Source organism: Capronia epimyces (assembly GCF_000585565.1).
Source record: "Capronia epimyces CBS 606.96 chromosome Unknown aczIQ-supercont1.2, whole genome shotgun sequence".
Classification (NCBI taxonomy): Eukaryota; Fungi; Ascomycota; class Eurotiomycetes; order Chaetothyriales; family Herpotrichiellaceae; genus Capronia; species Capronia epimyces.
The window spans coordinates 1,245,428-1,263,105 of NW_006912905.1; the positions used below are offsets into that span (position 1 = coordinate 1,245,428).

At 53.5% G+C, this 17,678-nt stretch overlaps 4 protein-coding genes across 4 annotated transcripts; 3 read left to right on the forward strand and 1 right to left on the reverse strand.

The window, feature by feature from the left end:
• Window positions 1–821: 821 nt before the first annotated feature.
• On the forward strand, window positions 822–5,392 carry A1O3_02270 (uncharacterized protein; the record flags this gene model as incomplete). Its single annotated transcript, XM_007732411.1, has 2 exons — window positions 822–4,545; window positions 4,593–5,392. The coding sequence occupies 2 exons, from the start codon at window positions 822–824 to the stop codon at window positions 5,390–5,392; spliced, it is 4,524 nt and encodes a 1,507-aa protein (XP_007730601.1).
• A 748-nt stretch (window positions 5,393–6,140) lies between these two features.
• A1O3_02271 (actin-like protein 4) lies at window positions 6,141–7,672 on the forward strand (the record flags this gene model as incomplete). The annotated part of the gene is made up of 2 exons (XM_007732412.1): window positions 6,141–6,195; window positions 6,300–7,672. 2 exons carry the CDS (start codon window positions 6,141–6,143, stop codon window positions 7,670–7,672), a joined length of 1,428 nt encoding a protein of 475 aa, XP_007730602.1.
• A 1,589-nt stretch (window positions 7,673–9,261) lies between these two features.
• A1O3_02272 (uncharacterized protein) lies at window positions 9,262–10,323 on the forward strand (the record flags this gene model as incomplete). The annotated part of the gene is made up of 1 exon (XM_007732413.1): window positions 9,262–10,323. The coding sequence occupies one exon, from the start codon at window positions 9,262–9,264 to the stop codon at window positions 10,321–10,323; it is 1,062 nt and encodes a 353-aa protein (XP_007730603.1).
• A 2,358-nt stretch (window positions 10,324–12,681) lies between these two features.
• On the reverse strand, window positions 12,682–16,397 carry A1O3_02273 (uncharacterized protein; the record flags this gene model as incomplete). The annotated part of the gene is made up of 2 exons (XM_007732414.1): window positions 12,682–12,917; window positions 12,971–16,397. The coding sequence occupies 2 exons, from the start codon at window positions 16,395–16,397 to the stop codon at window positions 12,682–12,684; spliced, it is 3,663 nt and encodes a 1,220-aa protein (XP_007730604.1).
• Between the last annotated feature and the right edge of the window lie 1,281 nt (window positions 16,398–17,678).

Genomic DNA, 17,678 nt, shown 5'->3' on the forward strand with positions numbered 1-17,678 from the left:
CCGGCTGATCGCCGGAGAGATGGAGTTGCTGGTTGACCACTGCGACATGATGGATCTGGAATTTTCCATGGACAGCCTTGCTCACGGAAGGCAACCAACCATCGACTACAGAGTAGCTGTAGCGCCGAGCTGAAGCTCGACCGCAAGGTCTGAAAGGCTTGTGCCACTCAGGCACGATACGCTTCTAACTATATAAATGCCATAGATGTTGAGTCCTTCCCTGCCCGAGTTATTCGCGGCGGCAATGGAAAGGTGGTTGTGCAAGACAACGACAGGGGAGGAAAGTGACGAGGTGGGAAATCGGTAGGTAACTGAACAATCGTGGCCTAAGCCCCGGCTGGCAAGATCGCTGGGCAAGATCTCCAAACTCGCCCCGGCGTGAACAAGGCAAAACGCAGTCAAGCAAACGGCCGCAATCCCAGTGTAAGAGAGGACAAACTATTTCTGCTCTAGATTCTTAGGTTTATTTTGCTTGCCTCTTCCCTGTTCCGACCTTTTGCACAAACCACGGGTTGGTGAACAGCCTGGCCACGACTGCCATCGCGCCTACGCTCATTGACTGCGCTGTAGCGAAGAAGGCCCACCTCGCATTTCGCCTCAAATTCAGTCCCTCAACTTTTCAACGTTCATTCTCAGGTCTCCGTCGCCCTCGCAGTCCATGGTTCTGGCATAGACTCCAGGCCTCATCCTTACCTTATCCTTCGAGCAATCCCATTCGGGACATGCCAGCGTCCCAAAACAAACCATTTCCGCAACCGAAGGATGATTCTGGCAGGCATCTGAGATCCGCATCTCCAGCTGTGAAGAGACCGGCGTCAGATATGGGGGCCCAGGATAGAGAAGCATACTCCAGCGACGTCGAGATGGGTGAAGGGCAATCTTCCGAGTTGACCACCGTCAACTCAGACGCGGCGCCGAATTCAGACACAAAAGCAAAGCAACAAGACCTTGGACTGAGACATCGCGACAAAGCAGCCGGCCTCAGCCTGACGCAAGCGAGTGATCCTCGAACAGTCCAGCAGCAGCCTACGTCCGACAACAACGGTAGTTCGGCCTCAGAATCCCTCATCCCTAGTCCCTCAAACCAGTCCACCGCCGCTACTTCGTTGAACACCGACGTCCCCCCAACTGCCACCTCCATGCCGTCCATCGATGAGCAAATTGTCAAAGTCACACAACTGGCACAGCAAGAACTCCACAGCGGGCAAAAGGGGTATGTTATATCTGCAAAATGGCTTCAAAGAGTGCAGGCGCGAAGTTCGCAACTTGGCGAGGCTGGGAAAGTTGAAAAGTCAGCAACAGAAGGTGACATTGGGCCAATCGACAATTCGGACCTGGCCATGGTGGTCGAAGAGTCGACTAGGCTGGTAGACGAAGCAGGAGAGCCATATGTGCCGTTACGTCCTGGCCTGACTCTCGGCGAAGACTACGAAATCTTCCCTCAAGAAGCCTGGGATTTGATTGTTTCCTGGTATGGCATTGCGAAGGACTCACCAACACTCACGAGATACGCTCATGACTGGAGCGAACCGGGTGCCATTCCCAGCGTCTCCTGGGAGTTGAACCCACCTATTTTTTCCTTCCTCAAAATCCCCAGTGAACATACAGCCCAAACGCAACGCGAAAGGGACCTGCCACCCCAGCGTTTGCTAGCAAGCAAGAAGAAGTCTTTCACAGAATGGCTGAAGGCAGGCAAAAGACTACTGAACATTGATATCAACACAAGAGTCCGAGTCTGGAGGGTGCTGGGCGGTCTGAAGAGCTCCACTGCTTCAGGCATCCTTACCCCCGTGGCTTCGCGAAGTGCGTCCCCGGCCCCAGGTGCGGAAATCATTGCGAGTGCCGGCGACCGGATGCTCCTGGATGTCAATACATTTGTTCACCTACAGATCGGTGAGCAGCGGGAACTACTCAACGTCGTAGATCACACAGCGAATCCCAACTACGATGGCAAATCGACCCTCGGTACTTTCGGTCTTGGTAGAGACGACGTGATTGTCCTAGAAGAGCGAAAACCCGGCAAAGACGAGTGGCCAAGTGAGAACCCTAAACTCACCTTGGGCAAAGGACTAAAGACCGTGCCGAAGAATCTTACTTCAAGTGGCAGATCCAGTCCAGCTCCTGGAATGATGACGCGAGGTCGACAAAAAAGAGATACGAGACCACGCGGCATCACTGGATTGAGCAATTTGGGCAACACTTGTTACATGAATTCCGCCTTGCAAAGCCTCCGAAGCGTAGAAGAACTGACCCAATACTTTCTGCACGACCAGTGGAAGCAAGACCTTAATGTGGATAACGCTCTGGGCCATCATGGAGAGGTTGCTAGGGCCTACGCCAACTTGCTCCATCAGATCTACGACGAAAGCACTTCTTCGACAAATCCTTCTCGATTCAAGACTACCATCGGAAAGTATGGGCCAAGTTTCCAGGGCTTCGCACAGCAGGACTCACAGGAGTTTTTACTCTTCCTGCTTGACGGCTTACAGGAAGATCTGAACCGCATCCACAAGAAGCCTTACATTGAGAAGCCTGATTCGACGGATGACATGGTTCATGATACTGCAGCTCTCAGGGCCTTTGCCGATAAGAATTGGGAAATTTACAAGGCGAGAAATGACTCTGTTGTCACAGACTTATTTGCCGGGATGTACAAATCAACCCTGACCTGCCCGGTGTGTGACAAAGTCAGCATCATTTTCGACCCGTTCAACAACCTCACCTTGCAGCTTCCAATCGAAAATAACTTTCAAAAAGAAATCTTGTACTTTCCTCTTCATAAGCGTCCGATCCGAATCGACGTTGAAATCAACAAGCATGCTACTTTCAAAGACCTGAAGGAGTACATCGTCACCAGGACACATGCTGACGTTGATCGGTTGCTGGTTGCGGAGTCCTACAAGAACAAGATTTATAAGATCTTTGACAACAACATGATCATCTCCGAGCTTACCATCCATGAATCAGACATCATCTGTGCGTACGAGTTGGAATCGGTCCCTACGAACTACAACCCAAACAAGGCTAAAAAGTTCTCCCCCCACACGATTGGGCGGGATGCCGAAGACGAATTAGTGGCTCAAGACAGCCCCGAAGCCGACCGGCTACTCGTTCCCATGTACCATAGGCTCGTCAAAGCGCCAGCATCACGAGTAGGGTCCAAACCCTTCTTTGGTCTACCAACATATCTCGTCTTGACTCGAGAGGATCGTGCGACGTATGAGGGTATACTCAAAAAGATCCTCGGCAATGTTGCAGGAATGACCACGAGAAAGATCTTTGAAGAAGGGGACAATGCATCCGACGATGGGGTAGCAACTCCCGAAGACTCTGATACTATGGTGGTGACGGACGACATGTCGAGTTCAGGATCGAACTTGCCCACTGCAGTCTCTGCCCGAGGGGAGGACGGTACTCTAGACGTCTCGATGCGTGATGTCAGCCAAGTTTCTGAGACGCCGTCCCAATCACCCGTCTCTGCCGACGCGAGCTTATCATACCTTCATTCACACTCTTCTATTCCTCGCCAGCTTCGAGGCCTCTTCACCGTCCATGTTGCGTCAACGGGCGAGGGCATTCCCACGGGATGGAATCAAATCTCAGAAGCCCAAGACTACGAAGATATCAGCAATCGTGTTCCAAGAACCGTGCCTCACCGTACTAAGAAAGGGGTCGGGGCATCAGACGCTGCTAATGGTGACAGCGGTTCCGCAACGAGTGAAGACGAGCTTGCTGATATCGAGCATGATGATGCCACTATTGGCAGCAACGACTCGGGTTCAGAGTCGAATGCCAGTCCACCACTACCTTCTGGACCGGATTCTGACACCGAGTTTCCGGATGTGCAGGAAGTGCTGAGACGTCCCATGTCCAAAAAGGCTCAGAGATACAAGAATCGAGGCAAGAAATACGGAAGGCGCAATTTGCGTCGGACTCCTCTGTCTCCGCCGCCTCCCCAACCATTGCCCAAGGTCAAAACTGGAAATCTGGTTAGACCTGGTGAAGCTATTATTCTTGATTGGACTCAGGATGCATGGGACGCCTTGTTTGGAGGATCAGAGCGAGAACCTGCGGAACTGCGGGGTGCGCCGACCTGGAAGAGCGTCCCACTATTTCATGATGAAGAGTTATTGGCCAGGCGTGCCCAGCGAACGCGTCGCACGAAGAATGGGATTAGTCTAGAGGACTGTTTGAATGAATTTGGCAAGTCTGAGACCTTGTCTGAAACAAATGCATGGTACTGCCCTCGATGCAAAGAGCATCGCCGCGCCGAGAAGATGTTTGAATTGTGGAAGGCGCCTGACATTCTCATCATGCATTTCAAGCGTTTCAGCAATAACCGAAACTTTAGAGACAAGCTTGAGGTGAAGGTTGACTATCCTGTTGAGGGGCTCGATCTGTCTGGCATGGTTAGGGACCAGCAGGACGGCAGGAGCTTGATTTATGATCTGATAGCCGTCGACAACCACTATGGTGGTCTGGGAGGAGGTCACTACACCGCCTACGCGAAGAATTTCTTCAACAACAGTTGGTACGAATACAATGGTGAGTGCTCGGATCCAGCCCCTTGTTGGACCACTAACCTAACCGAGGTCCAGACTCCCATGTTTCGTCCAAAACAGATCCACGATCAGTGGTCACTAGCGCGGCGTACCTCTTGTTCTATCGCAGACGGTCAGACCACCCTTTAGGCGGACCGAAACTGCAGGAGCTGTTGGAGTCGAGCAGCCATACAGAAGCCGACTCTGAGGTACCAGCAGAGTCTCCTGATTCCTCGCCGGTTACGGGGGAAGGTCGGCGACTCGGCGACTCCTCCCACAATGGGTTGTCGAGCGCTTACACAGCCGGTCAAGGTCACCGCGTGGGAGCGGGTGGCTCAGCAGCGGAAGAAGGAAGTCAGGATCAAGATCTACTAGTCGGAGACGAGAGTCCACCGAGACTGCTCGGGCCTCCAGCCGATGATGAACTACCTCCGTACCAAGTTGCTCTGACTGATGACGAAGGGGTTGTCATGGAAGAGAATGTCCCTCTGTGGCAACAAACCTGGGGGTTTGACGGTCTGGCGTCGGGCTCTCGTGTGCCAGCGCCTTCGGAGGACGGCGGCATGTTTGGTGACAAGGACAGTTCCAACGACAGTACCAGAGTGGAGGGCAATGTTGGGAGTCCAGCACACAGCTTACTGGACCTTGATGTTGCTGAGGACATGAATGACCCCATCTACAGTGAGCCCATCACGCATGAAGACTATGGCCGGCGCATTGTGAGGGAGAGCGCGCCTCCTCCGGAGGTGCCTGATATGATGAATGACGACGAGGACGATCCTCCTGTGATGGAGCTCCAGGCAGATCCGGCGAACAACGACGAGCTCGTCTTCAATCCGGTGACCAAGTGAGGGAATAGACGTCCGAAGAGAGCCTCCGAATTTACCTGGCGTCATTGCGTTTGCTTGGCAGGGGACTGGTTGTTGGAGGCAGTTTCTTTCAGACTACCAGGGACAGGCCGAGCTCCAGATCTGGACCGGGGTCAACCAAAACCATATGATGGATTACAGGTAGAGTGCGTGCTAGGATGACGAGTATCGGCAGCCAAAAACAGCATAGGGATTATGTGCATTGCCGTGAAAGAATAGAGGCCACGAAAGCTTGTCGTCTGGGTGGACGGCAGTCTGAGGTGGATGGTAGTGTGGAGGCGACTTGATGCTCAGAGTTCAGAGGTAGTTTTCGTGCTATGTGTAGAATGAGAGAACAGCAGCTGAGGGTAAAGCCGGGCACGGAGGAGAAGTGAGTTAGTTGCGCCTCGGACGACGTTCAGGTGACCAAACAGTGGCAGGTCAGGAACAATACATTAGGTAGGTACACGGTACACAGTACACAGTACTCCGTACATGCTCTACCAAGGTAGGAGGTACCTTGTCTCAAAGTGCAGTCAACTATTACTATACAGCCCAGTGGCATGCAGTGAGACAGGGCTTGGCATCTTGCCCGTCGCGTGGAATCCGCAAATTGAGGTGCCAGTCAGTGACCGCAGCGTCAACTGCTACGCATTTTCACCCACTCACTCACCCAGCGATGAAGCTGGCGCCGACTGGAATCTGAGACTGAGTCTGATTTCTTCACGTCTGGCTGCGAGGCTCCTGTGCAATGGCGACCGCGTTGACCTCACGAGACGAGCCTAAGACGGCCGAATACGCTGGAGGTACGAGATTCACCTGCACCATTGAGACATATCCTAGGCAGCGCAGTGCTGGATTTGTGATTTGGTTGATTCTGCCGCCGATGCTAATCTTGGATGGCTTTTAGACGAGGTTTCTGCCCTGGTGCTCGATCCTGGCTTCTCCAGCGTGCGGGCCGGCTTTGCAGGCGAAGACACCCCCAAATCCATTGTTCCTTCATTCTACGCGTCAACCAGCTCCGGGCGGTACTTTGGGGACCATGTGATTGATGTTCCGCGCGAGGATGTGGAGATCAAAAACCCCATCAACAGAGACGGCATTGTTGAGGACTGGGATGCGGCCGAAGCGCTGTGGAAACATTCCTTTGCGCACAAACTCACGGGGGTGCGGCCGAACAAGGCTCTGACGGAGTGGCTCAATGATCCGAAGTCAGTGCCCGACCTACAAAAGGCGATGGCGGATGCGGAGGACACGGAGCGCTGTTTAGAAGAGCATCCTCTGTTCATGACGGAGCCGGCATGGAACACTGCCAAAAACCGGGAGAAATGCGCGGAGATCGCGCTGGAGTCGTGGGCCGCGCCAGCATTCTACCTAGGACGGACGGGCGTGATGGGCGCATTTGCAGCGGGCCGCCCGACGGCGCTGGTGTTGGACTTTGGGGCGACGCAGGTATCAGTGACCCCGGTGCATGACGGGATGATTTTGAAGAAGGGGGTGATGCGGTCGAATATTGGAGGCAACTACATGTCATCGCAGGTGCGCAACTTGCTGGCTGCGAACGAGCCGGATCGCATCACGATCACGCCGCATTACTTGGTACAATCGAAACAACCGGTGGATGCGGGACAACCAGCCAACTTTGTCCCGCGCAAGTTCCCCGAAGCATTCACGGCGCCGCAACCATCGTTCCGTCGGTACCAGGAGGAAAAGGTGATATTGGAATTCAAGGAGACCGTGCTCCAGGCGTGGACCAACCCGAACACACCGTTCCGCGGCCAGGGTGAAGTGATGGCGCGCGAACAACAATATGCGCACCCGTTTGAGTTTCCGGACGGCTACAACCAGCCGTTCTCGACGGAAGGGTTTAGGCTGGTGGAATCTATGTTCGATGGGCAGTGCTACTATCCTCCGCCGCCTGGGTCGGAGGAAGGAGCACTGTACCCGGCCCCTGAGCCGCAGGGAACGATCCCGGGACTGGTGAAGGCCAGTCTGAGCCAAGTGGACGTGGACATTCGACCGTTCTTGCTGGGCAATGTGGTGATCACGGGGTCGGGGTCGTTGATCCGCGGGCTGCCCGAGCGCATCCAGCTGGAATTGAGCAAGATGTATCCCAGCACGCGAGTGCGGATCCAGGCGTCGGGCATGGCGGTGGAACGCAAGTTTGGGAGCTGGATCGGAGGCAGCATCGTGGCGAGTCTGGGGACGTTTCACCAGATGTGGATTTCCAAGAAGGAGTACGAGGAGCATGGGGCGAGCATCGTAGAGAAGCGGTGCAAGTGAGGGAGCAGACCCAGGGAGCGACGGCGACACCAACGACGATGCTAGACGGAAAAAACAGGAAATGGATGCACCGGATGGGTGAGGCGTGAGGCGGCCGGAAAACCAGGCACGGGGCTTAAGGCGTCGATTTCAATTGCAATGCTGATCGGGCTGGAGAAGATACTGGCTTTGGGAAGGGAACAATGGGAACAGCTTTCGGCATTCCATAGCTGAGATGCAATTAGTGCAATGCAGAAAGAAGAAAGCTTCATACAAAGCACCTACAACAGGTAGCCAGTATTGTAGAGAGTAGAGAGTACAGTGTTCAGTGTTCAGTGTTCAGTGTACAGTGTCCACAGCCCGACCCGACCTGCTGGGTCATGCATTATTGATGTTTCCAACGCCTGATGGTTGCCTGCTGCCTGGCGCCCGTCTAGGTGCCTGTCAGCTGCGCCTGCACCTGCGCCTGCAACTAACTGGGCCTGCGCTTGCACCTGCGCCCGTTCCTCGTTACCCCTCCATCTCGACCGGCATCGTCGCTCTTCTCTTCTCTCCTCTCCTCTCCCACTCTCCTCTCGACTGTCCAGTACATCTCATCATCTCATCTCATCTCCTCAACTCTCCTCCTCGTCGCTCGCTACCATGGATCGGTAAAGACTGAATCACTGGCGAGTGGATGATTGTCGAATGTCGGTTGTCGATTGTCCCCCCTCACCTGCTTGCGCCATCACATCCTAGCTACTCACGTCAAGAATCGACCAACTAGTCCTAGTTCCTGGTCCCTGATGGCCCGATCGCTGCCTCTGCTCTGCCGCCCTCGCCTTCGCCCTCGCCCTCCGCCTTTTTCTCTATCCTCCTGCTTCCCGCCCTTCCTCCGTTGCCACCGCTCATTCCCCCTCCCAGCGGACACAAGCCACAAAATTTTCAGAAAGTGATCTGGACTAGGTCTTTTTCTTGTCGACCCCCCGATCGTTTGGTTGGCGTTGCATTGCAGGATGCTTTGACCACACAGGGCGCCGCCCACCGCCCACCGCCCACTGCTCCTCAACAGTACTCCATACTCTCCCGTTAACTTGCCGCCCGCGACATCCGCCCAAGACAGCCTAACGATCGAGTCTCAACGATCCCTAACACTAGCAGCTAGTCCTTCATCCTAGTCGGCCTGCCCTGCTCCCTCCCTCTCTCAGCCTTCTGCCGGTGTCCGCTCCCTCGGGTCCAGGGCAAGTCACCTACCTAGATACCTAGAGAGTCGAGCCAGTCTCCATCTGCGCCTCTCTGACTGACTGCTCGTACTGTATCATCAGCCCACTGTCTCCTCCCACATACTAGTCGCCCGGCACCTCGCCGTACTCTTCGCCGTACTCTACTCCGTACGCTACTCCGTACACAGTACATCTACTAACGCCCCTCCTCGTCCTCCTCGATATCTTCTTCCATCTAGACCTGACCGAGCATTCCCTCTCCCTTCTAGCCGCCCAACGCCCCGACCGACAGTGGTGTCTGTTTCAGGATCACGTCTCTCCCTGCGGCCCCTTGCCTACCCCCTCCATCCTTTCAATGCTCTTCGCCACCCATCACCGCCGCCTCCATTTCCATTTTCTTCATCAACCATGTCTGGCTCAGTCACACCGATGCCCACCCTCAAAACAATTCTGACTGTCGATTCCCCGCTGGTACCCGACTCCGACTCGACTCTGTCCTCCGACGATGGAGAGACGAGATCGCTGACCGAGAGCGTCACCGACTACCCGATGTACTGGGGGCGAAGATATCATCGATACAAGGAAGGAACCTATCTCTTTCCCAACGACGAAAATGAGAACGACCGTCTCAATGATCAGCACGAAATCCTTAACCAACTCCATGGTCGTTTGTATTTTGCCCCCCTCAACCCCAACCAGGTTCGCAACGTTCTCGACCTGGGGACCGGCACCGGCGTCTGGCCCATCGAGTTGGCCGACTCGGAACAACTGCCCCACGCCACTATCACGGGAGTCGATCTGTCCGCCGTCCAGCCTCTCGAGGTGCCCGAAAACGTCCATTTCGAGATTCAGGACTGTTCTGAGGAAGATTGGGTTCGCCCGTATGGCAGTGTGGATTACTGCCATGTCCGCTTCATGGCCGGCGCTCTCACTTCGTACCAAGACCTCATTCGCAACACTCGGAAGTATCTCCGTCCCGGAACCGGCTGGCTCGAGTGTCAAGAACTGCATCCACAGCCAGTCTCCGACGACAACACCATTCCCAAAGACTGGGGAATGAAACGCTGGGATGAGCACCTGGAATACGCTTCCACTCAGTCCCTCTACCCTGCCCGACCGGTCCGAATCGCTGCCGACATCAAGACCTGGATGGAAGCGGCCGGCTACGTTGATATTCATGAACACATCTCCAAAATCCCACTGGGACCATGGCCGAAAGACAAGCGACTCAAGAAGGTCGGTGGCTTTTGGCTGAACAATTGGCTGGCCGGTCTACCAGGTTTCACCTACAAATTGTTCGGCAGTGAAGGGTTGAGGTGGAGCCGTGAAGAAATCGAGGTCATGTTGGCCGAAGTCAGACAGGCCGCTGCTATGAAGGATGTTCATGCTTATCAAAGGCATTTTGTGGTCTATGGCAGGAGACCTACGAGGGATGAAGAAGAAACCATGCTATACCAAGGCCCAGGTTGAACCGCGGCCACGGCAGAGATATTTGTCCCGCCGAATCGCAAGAGGGCATTATGCCGCCGCAACAGTCACGACGCCGACGCCGACGCCGATCAAGATCGAGTTCCGTCTTGATTTTAGATCGACCTGAACATGGCCGGCCGAGGCTCCATCCGCATAATCTGCCTATGCCCGGCTTGTGCTTAATATTGGCTATCGGAGCCTGACCACGACCCTGGCTCGATCAACATTCTGTACCGAGTTCCATACTATCCCTCTGGACAGGTTATGGCACAACTCTACCTGCTGCAACTGCGACAGCTTGGTCCACCATTCGGAATCACTTGCCGCAAAGCCGTGGCCTTAGTGGTCCAATGGCTTCCGCCTCCGACTCGGACAGTGAGGGATGTCGATCATGGACCAAGACCGTATCACCGGGTCGGGTGCTGGTCGAGCAGCATGTCCGGCCATGCTAACTGGGCACGGCTATGGTATGTCTACCAGGTCAAGAGCGTCACCGGGTCATTTCATGCAACGCAGTCTGCAAATAAAGATGAAATCCAATCGTCCGTTATACCTCCCCGAGGGAGACCAGCGTGTCGATGGTCTGGTCCTTGATGCAGTCAAGCCAGAGGAAAGAGGATAGAAGAGATAGAGACTGCTACATAAGCATATCAGGAGCCATGACCTCGCACTGCTTGAAATATAGAGGATGACGAGTATAACGAGATTATGAGGAGCAGAGTTGAACAACGTATGATTCTACCTCACGCCCAATCACATTGCATTGCATAGCGTCACGGTCACGGTCACCTGGTGCGGTCTCTGTTACCGTTGACTAGGCATGGCAGAACAAAGAGACTTGGAGTCCTTGTATGGAGTACTGTTGCCTACATACATAGTACCTCGTCTCTCCCTCCGTCCCTGTGATCAATCAGTAGTTTGGGTATTGTTAGGAGAGTATGCGACTGACTCGTTAGCACTGACCTGCTTGACCTGCTTGACTTGCCGATCCTAATCCTAATGCATGGGCTAAGGGCGTTGTCCTACCTAGCTAGCCTTGCCGGAAACGCAGGCCTTAGCCTTAGCGGCCGCCAGCTCCGAGCCGCCACTCGAGGAGCCGACGGCCGCTCTAACGGATGATAGTCAAGACCTTGAGGCTTGAGCAGACTATGTGTACGGAGTAAGGTCCAAGGGCTAAGTGGCTAAGGAGGGTCCCTAATCCTAATGCCAATGCTAAGGCCAATACTAAGGCTAAGGCTAAGGCCTAAGGTCTGACCAGCCACCACGGCTAAGAAACTACCTACCTACGCACTGTACGGCACCTATACGGAGTACTGTACGGAGTACCTACCTACCTACCTGACCTATCTACCGAGGTAGGGACTAATTACTCCAGGACTGCTGACAGAGTACGGATACGGATACTCCGTAGTATGTTGTAATATCCGTACTGTTACTGCGTACAGTATATATTAGATATGTACGGAGGGAGGACGGAATACGTGATCAAGATTCAAGGAAAGGGCCTCTATCAATGACAAGAATCTACTTAAGATATCCCGGATGTCCGTATCCAGATTTTATTTTATTAATGATGAAGAATCAATCGACACAAGCAAAGAATCTCTTTCCTAGGGACGCAAATGCTGCATTCGGAGAGTGACTGACTGTTTGGTTCGATGATCCATCTGTTTGGTTCGATCGGACCGTCTTGATTGATTGTGATTACATTAATGCTAGCAACTGAAACGGTGAACCCCCTCCCCCGAATCTCCCTATCATCACGTCGTCCTCACCACATACTAGTAGCAATCTAGTAACCTAGAGGTAGAGAGGCGGGTAGAAGAAGACTTGATTCCTCGCGCTTCCAGAAGCTCGGACAACCTGGTGACCAGCAACCGTTCGTTCAGTCTCGCACCACGCGTTGGAACCGATTCGAAGCTCTGCTTGCTCAATTCTCCCCGTGGCCGAAATCCTCGCCAAATCAATCGCGCTTGTTCAGCTCCCTGGTTTCTGCTGTCCTGGCAAAAAAGCTCAAGAACTCTGTTGGCTTGATGATACGCCCAAGCGCCATGCATTCATTGTATTTTCCCCTAAAGCACTGAAATCCCCTCCTGTTCCCTTGCAGGAAGTTAGACCGAAAAAAAAGACTGTCCCATGTCTCGCCGTCTATACACAATACACCGTCAAATAGAGCCCCGTTCTGGGTATCAAGTTGGAAGAAGAGAAACTTTCAACCGACCGACCTATATCGATCAATCTCCAGGTACAAAGAAGAAGGCCGTAGCATTTCATAACATAAGTCGTAGGTATCGTGGCATCGTTTCCTTTTGTTGCCCATCCGTATGATTTTCAGAATCGTATCGTTATCTGTTCGTGTCACACTGTAGGTGCACCAGGTTGCTTGGAACCAAGATGACCCAATAGTGCTTCCGGAGGTACACGATGAATATTTGAATTCTTGTCGGCATAGGGAACGCTTGGCACGGTCTTGTATCCCGCTCGTCGTCGTTGGATACGGTTCAGGATGATGCCGAGTAGTATGATCAGGAAAACCGTTCCCAGTGCTGCACACAGTGCAACAAGGACGGTGATGCCTTTGGAATGGCCACGATCTAAAACCATCGTTAGTTGATTGAAACAAGAGAGACGAGACCGAAACACTTACGACTTGACTTGAGGTTGTTTGTTTTAGATGTGAACACCTGGCTGATGCTACCAGGATTTCCATCCAACGTGGAAGCCAGAATCAACGGCGTCATATCGGTGCCATTGTACAGTGCTGCGGCGGCATTGCCGAAATCGGTGATGTTCAGTTGACCGGTGACCAGTAAAGCTCGATCATCATCCAAGAGTGGAGTGGACTTGTGATCTTTGGACAGGGGCATGATCTGCAACCCATGAATGGTTGTCCCCGTGCTGAACGCGTTTACAACCGGTCGTGTATTGTCTCCGTCGATCTCAAGCAGGAAAGTTGAGCCATTGTTGGCCGTGCCTGCAACCCACATGTGATCTGCATTGTCCGTTGCAGGACAGAAGGCTGTCACAGGTCCTGGAATGCCGGGATTGGAAACCGCAGTCCACGTCTGATGGTGCGTGTCGTACTTGGCAAGAAAAGTCTGATTGTTGGCAACAGACAAATTTCCTGCAGCGAGTAGAGTCGAGCTGGAAGTCCAGAATAATGCCGACACATTACCTTGAAGTTCTGTTCCGACTGTGTTCCACTGGCTTGTGGCGGTGTCATACATACAGACGCATGGACAAGGAAGCCCCTGAGAGGTTTGGTCGAAAGCGCCGCCAACGTAAACCGCAGACGTACCTGACAGCGGCGTAACAGCATTGACCACGACGTTGGGACCTTCTAGGGATGCTGGCTGAATTGCCCGAAACTCTGCGGCGTTCATGTCGTACAAGACCAAGCCGTTGATGTTCGTGTCGCCAACACGACCAGTAATCTGTCCGCCGGCCAACAGCAAATCCCCAGAAAGGGCGATGGACTTTATGGTTGAGTTCGAATCCAGTCCTGGAGGTGCACCGATGACAAGGTTATTGTTGGAACCGTTCAAAAACATAAGATTTTCAATAGTTGACCCGTTGGTGGCCGTCGCGCTAAAATGACCTGCAAATACCGTCACGTTCTGTCCGTGGGAACTGTAGTACGCTCCAGTGTTGACCCCGGTCAGGTCCTGCGCGGCTGTCACGGCGCGCTTCCTGGAAGAAGTTGAAGAAGTAGACACAGAGTTCGGCGTGATGGTAATGGGCAATTGTTGCAGGGCGACTTGTCCTGACTGAGAGCGCACACCAGCCGCGCCGCTCATTGCTAATCCGAGTGAACCTAGCGTGCCAGCCCCGAGCCAGGTGTTGTTTGGTAGGAATGTCGCCGCATAGAGCTGTCCAACCAACGCTTCCTTGGGGATGTTGAGGCTCTGAAGCCACGCGTTCTTGGACGGTACCCAGATGGCTAAACCGTTTGCTCGCTCGGCGGGAGCAGAACCAGACCGTTGAATCTGAGTAAAAGAACCACTGAAGGCGACGACTGTTTCGCTGCTACTCTGAGAGATGTTCATTTTCAAGGGCACGACGGCTTCAACTGGCCCGTCCAGTCCAGCGCCAAGTGAAACCCAGGCATTTTTCGAGAACTGATATGCGGCCACATTGTTTAATCCATCAACCCCGCCTTGGTTGGTATCGGTGAAGTTCCCTCCAACGTAGAGAAAATCATCCAAGCTGTAAAGGGCATTGACGGGTGCATTGAGACCGCCACCAGGCAAAGAAGTAGCATTGTTTTTGTGGAACGCCATGATGTTTTCGAAAGTGTCATCAGAGAAGCGGCCCGCCGCGTAAATGGTATCATCCTGAGTTGTTAATGCTAGTACGTGCGCATTTGAATGAAGCTCCGTCCCGGCATTGTTGATGGCAGATTGGGAAAAATCCATGTCGACCAGGTCACTGTTCGGATTATAGTCGAACAAGCCATTGAGACCTCCAGTAGATGAGATGAGACCGAACCGCAGGCGGGATGCCACGATGAGTTGGTCGGTCTGTAGTCCGGACGGGGTGATGGTTACCGACGGCCGGAACGAGGAGCTTGCCGCGTCGACATGTCCTTGATATACCTGGTCATATTTGTCGAAATTGTTGGTCTGGAATAGCTGGGTGTCGAATGCTTGATTGCCACCCTCCGTCAGTGTGCCACTAACGTTGACGATTGCGCGTGCCGAGCAAGAGCTATCTTGTATACATCCAGGAGTGTAGACGATGATCGAATAATTCCCACTTTTCTGCACGTCCGGCTCGAACACAATCGAGGTAGTGTTTACCGTGGTGGGACCAACAACGACAGTAAGATAGTCTGAGACGCTTTGCCTGGATGGCGTCGTGTACCATGGACCTGTAGCAGTTGCCTCGGATCGTACGTCGGACGTTTCACAGGTTGGTTCGTTGAATGCTTCAATGGCATATGCAAAAATGTCGTTTTGAAAAAGCTCGATGCCGTCAAAGCCAGCTCCGTCGCCGTACCATTCTGACACATCAATGGTAAAACTGTTCATGCCCACGAGGTTGACAAAGTAAAAGTCCTGGTATGGCTGGGATGCGTTTTGGGCCAACGGGCATCTGGCATCGCAATACGCTGTATCTCCAGTTTCGGGATCGGTGTACGTCAAGTTCATGATCCCGTCAATGGGCAGAGCTGTGAACCGCCATGTTTTGGTACCGCGCCCATCCTGATTTGTGTTCCACAACCGGAGTTTTGTAGGTTCAAACCCAAAGGCCAGATCGGCACGCCAGGAGCCTGGAGTGTTGTCGGCAAACAGGAAGGTCGAGGTTCCATCTGAACTGTTGGATGGACAAACGACATTTCTCGGGTCGCCCAGACCAGCGCTGGTAGTGTTGCCTTGTGCTGAGATACTGGCGCTGGCAAGGTTGATGACTTGAGTTTGCGCATTGTGCACAGAGGTGGACGTTACATTGCCCAGACCAGTAAAGGAGCCACCAAAAACGATGTGTCCATTCGGAGCCTTTGTGATAGAAGTCACAGGGGCATCAAACCCTGCGAACGGAAGACTTGACCAACTGCCCGACTTGTACGCGATTGCATTTGTGGAATTTCCCGCCTCAAAGGCACCTCCCACATAGACCGTTTCCGTCTCCTGATCACAATAGAGTGCCGAAACGGTTCCTTGTAATCCAGAAAGAGCCTCAATCTGCCGTGTTGTGACATTCAACATTGCGCAGGATCGTGCTGCGACACCTCCAATGCTTGTGAAATTCCCACCCACAACAAGTCCGGAAATCGTGCCATCCTGCAGCACAAGCGGACACATAGCCTGTATGCTGGCATCGGTCGACCACAGATAGTCAAACGCGCCGGTGGGTAATTGTGACAATATTGACTGTGTGCCATTACTGCTGTGTCCTTGTTGCTGTCCAAGCGACGAATAAACCGAGATGGCGTCGAAGTCACCTGCGAGCGTGACCTCCCCGAGAGAATTGAGGTCTAAATTAGGTGCAGGAACGGTCTGGGACACTCCTTGCGTTGCAAGCAATATTAGGGCGGTCGACACCCGTGGGCCGAACCGTGACAACAGATGCATGATATAGATGCGTCTGCGCCGTAGCGACGGACAAAAGGTGTTGTCACTGCCTCAATGTTTGTAGAGGCATCAGGCAAAGACAGTCGGTCGGCGCTCGTACGGTTCTAAAACAGGATTCAGAGTTGGGTTCGCGCGATGGATTTTAGAGGATGACGGATACGCGTGGACGTGGACGGGAGTTCCAGTGAGCAGGGATCTGTTGAAACGATATTCGTGGCGGGACCCTTAAGGTGCTGATGCTGATGCTGGTGCTGGTACCCCGGGGGATGTCGAGGTCGAGGTCGAGGTCGAGGAGGGAGGTGAGGAGGGAGTGAATTGTGGACGACGAACAGGAAAGAGCGACAGTCGTAAGGTCAAAGTGAAGATCCGGAGCACGAGCGAGCTTGAGGAACTGCAGGTGACGAAGGAAATTGTCCGTAGCGGGAGGAGAAGCAGTCAAGCTTGCAGTGCAGAGGTGTGGCTTGCATCTAAACCCAGACTGCGCTTGGTACGTAGGTCGAGCAAGATCTGGTGCGGAAACAAGACTCGCTGGTGGTGTTTTGTCCACATCCACACCCACACCACGCCGCAAACCTTCAAGCCAGCCATGCAGCCACCTCTACGCGATTGCAGGGCACTGGACACCTGCTACGCTTCATGACAGGCCCAGGAACCGTCGCCAGGCTCTCATGGCCAGCCTAAACAGCCATCATTCCATCCCTGTCCCCCCGGTTGCAACCCACTCCAAGGCCTGGTTGCCCGAGTGGCCGCCGGTCATCCAGTCAACGCGCAAGAATGCCCCAGATGTCAATCTTGATCACCTCCACCACCCCTTGCGCCTCCAATGACCGTGCAGAAGCACCTTGCGAACCAACTCTGCAGAGATCAGCTCCGACACAGTTGGACAACGAACGGCCACGGAATCTTCTACGCATCTTACAGAAGAAATCATCCAGTCCACGAGCGAACTCTCAATATACACACTGTTTGATCTCGGATGATTTGTGGATGGGTTGAAAGGCCAGCAACAGCCAGGATTGCGTGGAACACGGCTAAGCTCTGACATTGCTGGTGTGCAATTTCCCGATAGGAGACAGTTCCCGCCCACGAAGCCAGGCGGTGGCTGGATTTCGCCTACAGCACCACAGGACAAAATGAAAATGCATACGGATATTCGGTCAGGCGTGGTTGTGTACGGCTAAGCCGTGTTACGCCGCGCTCTCACAAACAACATGCACGCAGTTCCCGCTTCTCTCGGCGTTCAATGGCATTCTGAGCATCTCTTTCGCACTCACTGTCTGG